Source organism: Chinchilla lanigera, unplaced genomic scaffold (assembly GCF_000276665.1).
Source record: "Chinchilla lanigera isolate Chin_1 unplaced genomic scaffold, ChiLan1.0 scaffold00010, whole genome shotgun sequence".
NCBI classification, from domain to species: Eukaryota; Metazoa; Chordata; class Mammalia; order Rodentia; family Chinchillidae; genus Chinchilla; species Chinchilla lanigera.
This window is the reverse complement of record NW_004955411.1, coordinates 8,299,871-8,306,379: the sequence shown is the minus strand read 5'-3', so window position 1 is coordinate 8,306,379 and position 6,509 is coordinate 8,299,871. Positions and strand designations below refer to the sequence as shown.

General features: G+C 37.8%; 1 protein-coding gene across 1 annotated transcript in view; it reads right to left on the bottom strand.

Annotated features, from left to right (window-relative positions):
• Positions 1-5,293, bottom strand: part of LOC106147812 (serotriflin-like) — a 12,823-nt gene extending 7,530 nt beyond the window's left edge. Inside the window, exons 1-3 of the mRNA XM_013510714.1 lie at positions 5,221-5,293; positions 3,834-3,952; positions 1,024-1,105 (exon numbers count right to left, since the gene is read on the bottom strand). Coding sequence (XP_013366168.1) covers positions 1,024-1,105; positions 3,834-3,952; positions 5,221-5,293 — 274 coding nt within the window. The remainder of the gene's footprint in view (positions 1-1,023; positions 1,106-3,833; positions 3,953-5,220) is intronic.
• Between the last annotated feature and the right edge of the window lie 1,216 nt (positions 5,294-6,509).

Below are 6,509 nucleotides of genomic sequence, written 5' to 3'. Positions count from 1 at the left end.
GTGCATTTTTCTAAGAACGGTATTTATCCACTTTTGGGGGAAGCATAATGGACAGAAATACAGTGCCTGATCTAGATAGTCTGAGACATCTTTCTTTCTTGTTAATTTTTCTTTCCTGTGGAATTTACACGCCATGATCTCTCAGGAAGGAAACCAATGTGTGTTTATTTTATCAAAATATTTGAAAACATTGATATTATGATGGTGATAACTAATGTAAATGCTGTGTAAGCTTAGGTGTAGATAGGAGGTGTGGGCTGCAAGGTTATAGGGATAAACAATTAGGAGGCCAATACAGGGAGTGCACGCTGTTTTGTGTGACAGAAAATAAGTATCAAGAACATTTGACATTTTTAGGTGCAGCAGAAGAAATTTGCAGAAAGCAGAATATTGAAGTAGGAAAGGCTGGAGTGCTTATTCTTGGCTTACAGTCCAAACATGGGCAACAGGGCGGATTAATCGCTGGCAAAGCATAATCTATTATTAAACTACTTCAGAAGAAGGGGAGGATGGGTGAACTTATTTAAAATTTGAAACTGAACAAGAGAAACACAAGGTGGTTCAAAGCCAATGGTCATTACTGTTTCTTCCTTTTTGAACTGCAGATGATTCGGTATTCTGATTACTTTCAAGGTGGTGAACTTTAGAGAAATCGCAAAAATGGCTTTTGGAGAATACCACCTAAAACTGATAGAAAAACAGTAGACAGTGTCTTTCTGCTATTCTGAAAGACACACAGTGGTGGAAGGAGGCTTTCTTGGTATTGTCTGACTTCTGAACACAGAATTAACAGGAAGCTACAGGGACTGGGGATTTAGCTCAGGGGCAAAAGCGCCTGCCTGGCAAGCGCAAGGTTGTGAGTTCGGTTCCCGGTACTGGAGAAAAACAAAAAAAAAAAAAACAAAAAAACCCAGGAAGCTACAGATCCTCTTGTGTGAGGGACTTTTTTTTCAAGGCATTGCTAATGATCTGCAGCACATAGTTCCTTGGAGACTCCCGTCACTTACGATGCCCGTCACTTACGATGCCCGTCACTTTCGTCTGGTACCATCTTACACTGGTCTGCTATCTTTTGAGATGACTGGGCATTTTCAAGATTCCATTCCTTAGTGAAGAACAGAAATATTTTGCATTACACACTGTGTACCGGAAAAGCATGTAAACCCCTGGCAAACACCAGTTTTACTTACTCAGACTTTCTGTTTCTAAAAAATTAATTCTTTTTTTATTTTTCAGATTCCAACCACATTCTAGTCTCTGATGCACTACTTCCCTTCCCCTTAAGAAAATCCTGCATAAACTGTACTGTTTAAACTCTCCATAATCTGGTTCTCTGCAACATCAAATCATAGCTTTCTTAAGTATGCTGTCCTCAGTCCAGGTAGGCTAGTCACTACTTTTTCACAGGGACCTTTGGTTTTTATCTGAAGTCTCTACACTCATGGCCTGAAAGGGTCATCATTGTCCTTGTTAAGAATTGAACGCTATGTTATCATCATTCTGAACTCAATCTTCATTTCCAGTGAGTTTCCCAATCTCTTCTTTCTTTTTTCCCTAATGTGCTATAATCTCCTCTTATAGGCCCTTCAATTTTAATATTTAATCAGCTCCACTTGGTAGAGCTTAATTTATGTATATTTAGTGATGCAACTCAGAGTAATGGCTTTGAGAAGCAGAATAAATAAATGCTATGCATTTAATGTGCTCACCTTGGGCTAGATAATAAGTATAGTATTTCAAAGAGCCCTAACACATTTTTGCATAAAAGAAGATAATTTAATGAAAGATATGTACCTTTTGTGAGAAAATGGTAAACATTTATATTTGTAGTATTTTGCATACACTAGCAAAGGATTCATGAATTTAAGAGATTACCCCCCCCCTGAGTTCTCTGGAATAAAATTCAAGGAAGTAAATCAGAATGTAAGATATTCTCTCCTATTTAATCTCCAGGCAAAGGACATACTTTTGCTATATATTTGGGATCTATCCAGATATCATCCTGCTTTGCTGCTATGATTCAGAATTTTACCAGGTCTAGGTTATAGATTCTATTTTTTTTTTTAATGGAGATCTATCCCAGTTCTTTTCATATGCTAGGCAAATGCTTTAACATTGAGCTACACCTTCTGCCCTCCAGATACTCTCAAATATCACTTATGAAGTGTGTGTGTGTGTGTGTGTGTGTGTGTGTGTGTGTTTTAATCTCACTGACTGTAGGAGGTGCTTTTTCTTTTAGGAACACTCCTGGTTATTACAGATGCTTTGGGACATTACCCATCTATAAGAGGTTTGGCTTTTTCCTTCAAGAAAGGTTTTTGAAAGTGAAAGGATGACCAATGGAATGTGAGCTTAAAGTTTAATGATAGCATGGCAATTTATTGCCTACTTTTAACTTTATTAATGATAAACACTGTTCTTGTATTCTCACATATCATCCTCCCAACCACTTGAAACAATAGGTATCATTTTACTCTTTTTAAAGAAACTAAGTACTGGACCAACCAAAGAAACTTGCCCCAGCTCATCTTGGGAGTACATGTAGGGATTAGAGTCTCAGTTCACTCAGCTTCTCCCTGGAGCCTCCACTTATAGTTACCATGCTGTATGGTTTGATGTTAAGTATTTGGGTAGGAAGTGTACATTATGTATTCTGTACTGTTCGACCATCAGGTTACTCTTTGCAACAAATATGTAGAGAATCTTGGCATAACCCTGTGACTTAGGTACCATGAAGTACAATTCTATTTGTTTGGGTGGAAGTCGCATTTTCTCTAGTCCAACTCTACCTACAATCATGCACAGACCTCAGCCTGTTTGGTATTTATGGAATAGCACTGTTATGATAACTCTAAAACTTTCTTTTTTTTGCAGCTGTAAGGAAAGGAAAAGAACCATAAACATGGCCCAGGACTTTCAAAAGTTTGATCATGGTGTTTAATGTGAAGAACATTTTCCATTTAAAAAGCATTTTAAAATTTTCTTTTCTCTTATACATAGCTTTGCAAGGAATTTCACTAACTTGCATTTAAAGGGGAAAATAAAATGGGTGATTGAAAGACTGAAGATTTTAGCAACAGTTCCTGACTCTAGCTCCAACACTCCCTATATTTTATTCAATATTGCTATGTTTGGAAACTCTGAAATTAAGGGCTGTTTCTAACCTCTTGATAGAGTAACTCAGGAGTTACACACTTTGAGATATTCAGGGGTTACTTCTTATGATTCCTGCTTTGTGTTCCAAATAAATAGCCATTGGATGTTCCATGAAAAGCTCATTACAGTCACCATGATTTAATAAAGTTAGAAAAGGCTACTACAAACACAGTACTGTGTTAGACATTGTAAGAGGAATATTAGTAAACATGGTCCTTTAAACTGAGGCATGCCTACATCAAATCTTACCACAATTACAGCAACAACAGAAAGTAGAATAAGAGAAATATCCCAGAGAATTAAGGGATTCAAAAGAAGAATTAAGAGAACAATTACACCCACCACCCTCCGGCCTTCCCCACATAAATTACATCCATTTGAAAGTATTATGACTGAATTTGTCTAAAAGAGAACATTTGAGGAGAGCTTCCAAAGATGAGTAAGAGTTCAGTCAAGAGAGAGGCAGTGGTGTAGAAGGGAGGCAAAGGCAAATGGACAGAATGGTGTATGGAAGGTGTGATGAGCCTGTTCTTGGAAAAGGACATAGTAGAATTCAGCTGGAGTTTGTGTAAACCTTAATGCCTTAGTTAGAGGTGAGACTTAAAGATTTGTTTCTTAGTTGAGAGGACATGCTGGGGGAGTATTTTATTGTTTTTTCTTCTGTGTGTTTATCTTACCATTTTAAGCATATCTTGTGCAGGTGGTGATACTTTTGATCTTAGTTTATTGTGAAGATGAAGGATTCTTTTCTGTACCTCTTCTTTTTCAGTAGTTATGTCAGACAGTGAAAGGCCAGCTTAAGTGAGAAGTGTATAAAAATAATAACATTCACACTTTTGGTATAAATTTCTTTTTTTTTTTTTTTTGGTTTTTCTCCGGTACCGGGAACCGAACTCATGACCTTGCGCTTGCCAGGCAGGCGCTTTGCTGCTGAGCTAAATCCCCAGCCCCTTGGTATAAATTTCATTATGAAATATTGTCCTTTGGGCTTAGCCACAAGGCTTGCACAGTCAGACTTTTTTCTTTCTCTCTCTTTCTTTTCATTCTTTTTGGTACTGGGGATTGAACCCAGGGCCTTCAAGGGAGCAACATACCTAGCCTTCTTTTTATTGTTTATTTTGACAGAGGATCTTGCTAAGTTGCCCCGGCTGGGCTCAAACTTACATTCTTTCTGCCTCAGCCTCCCAGAGTCCTGGGATTATAGGTGTGGTCCACCACACTTGGCCGTACTTTATTTCTGACCTCATTAAGATATAATTGTTAAGGTGCATAATTTGATGTTTTGCATATATATCATATATATATGATATACAATAATTGCAGGGAGACACAGAGAGATTTAATGTACAGAAATTATTGATCTAATATACAGCATGTCAACTATAGCCCATGAAGTTTGTTAACAAGGTAGATCTTAGTGTTCTCATCATAGAAAGAAACAAAGCAAATAGAGAGAGAGAGAACAGTTACTGTGTGAGGTGATAGGTATGTTAATTTCCTTGAAAATGGTTATATTGGTCAGTGTTTTTCTTGATAGGACAACGTACTGACACATACAACTGAAAGGCGACTAGATTAATTCAAATTACATTTTGGGGGTTCAGTCCATGGTTAGTTGGCTCCAAAGCATAAATCATACTGGGGATTGAACCCAGGGCCTATATCGATAGTTGCATTGTGATTGTAGTGTGGTCACCACTGTTATGGTTTAGATCTAAAACGTCACCCAAGCTGGGGATATAGCTCAGCGGCACAAGCGCCTGCCTGGCAAGTGCAAGGTCCTGTGTTCAATTCCCAGTACAAAACAAACAAACTAACAAAAATGTCACCCAAAAGTCTCATATATTTAGAAATGGGAGGTAATTCCCTTCAAGGTTGTCAGGAGCCACTGCAGGAGACAGAACCATGGGCTCCAGGGAGAACTAGGATATGGCCCTGGAAACAGCCACAGGGGTCACAGTACGGACCTGTCGTGCTGCGTTCACCTCCACAGACAGTGGTTTCTGAAAAGAAGCCTGGAGACCGAGTGGATCTGGGCAGAGGACAGAGAAGAAATCCACTTACCCTCACCCACCTTGCAGGCCACCTCCTCTGAGGGGGCCTTCTCCCATTTCTGGGAAAATCGAGGTGAATACATGCAAGTTTAGAAGGCATTTTTTGGTTACTGTTTTTAGTTATTTCTTAAGATGTAAGATAGCACATTTTTAGCAATCCACATGAAAATAGAAAAAATATAAAAAATAAAAAAAAGAAATGGGGTTCTCAGAAGGTTAATGGATAATGGAAACACAGTACTCATCACTGGATTAATCCATGATGTTCATAGCCCAATGTGCTTGGGGAAAATGGGTTTGTTAGGAGGAAATGGTTCATTGAGGTGTTCCTTTGGAGAATCAATCTCAATCTCTTTCTTCTCTGTGTCTCTCTGTCTCTGTCTCTCTCTCACACACACACACTCACACACAGAGTTTATGCTTTGGAGCCAACTAACCATGGACTGAACCCCCTGAAATGTAATTTGAATTAACCTAATTGCCTTTAAGTTTTATGTGTCAGTACTTTGTCCTATCAAGAAAAACACTGGCAAATATAACCATTTTCAAGGAAATTAACATACCTATCACCTCACACAGTAACTGTTCTCTCTCTCTCTATTTGCTTTGTTTCTTTCTATGATGAGAACACTAAGATCTACCTTGCTAACAAACTTCAAGTACACAGTACAACATCATGGGCTATAGTTGACATGCTGTACATTAGATCTCAAGATCTTATTTATTTTGTTTAAGGGACACTTTGTACCTTTTAACCTACACCTCCCCAGTTTACACTCCCCCTCTCCCTGGCAACCAGCTTTGTACTTGCTGCTTGTATGAGTTGGGTTATGTTAGATTCTGCATATAAGTGAGATAGTACAGTATCTTTTCTTTCTGTGTCTAGCTTATTTCACTTGGCGTGTTGTCCTCCAGGCTTATCCAAGTTTTCACAAAAAGCAGGATTTCCTTCCTTTTTCAAGGCCTAACAGCTCTCTGTTGTGTGTGTAACATTGTAAAATTGGTGTTTTTTTAAAAAAAATTATTTTATTTTATTTTTTATTTTAAAGATTAAAAAACTTAACAAAACAACAATGAATACAAAATCAAAACAATACAAAAATGATACATGACCTGAAAACAAAATGATAGGAATTAACAATGGTTGCTACATCACATACTGTTATCTTCCATGAAGTTAGCTAATCAAATAGGAATATGGCTGCTAGAAAGGAAGCAGACAGTTGAAAAAGTAAAATCATTTCTTTCAGGGAGAAGATTTGAATCTCATTTTAAAGTCTAGTACTATACTGTACATAT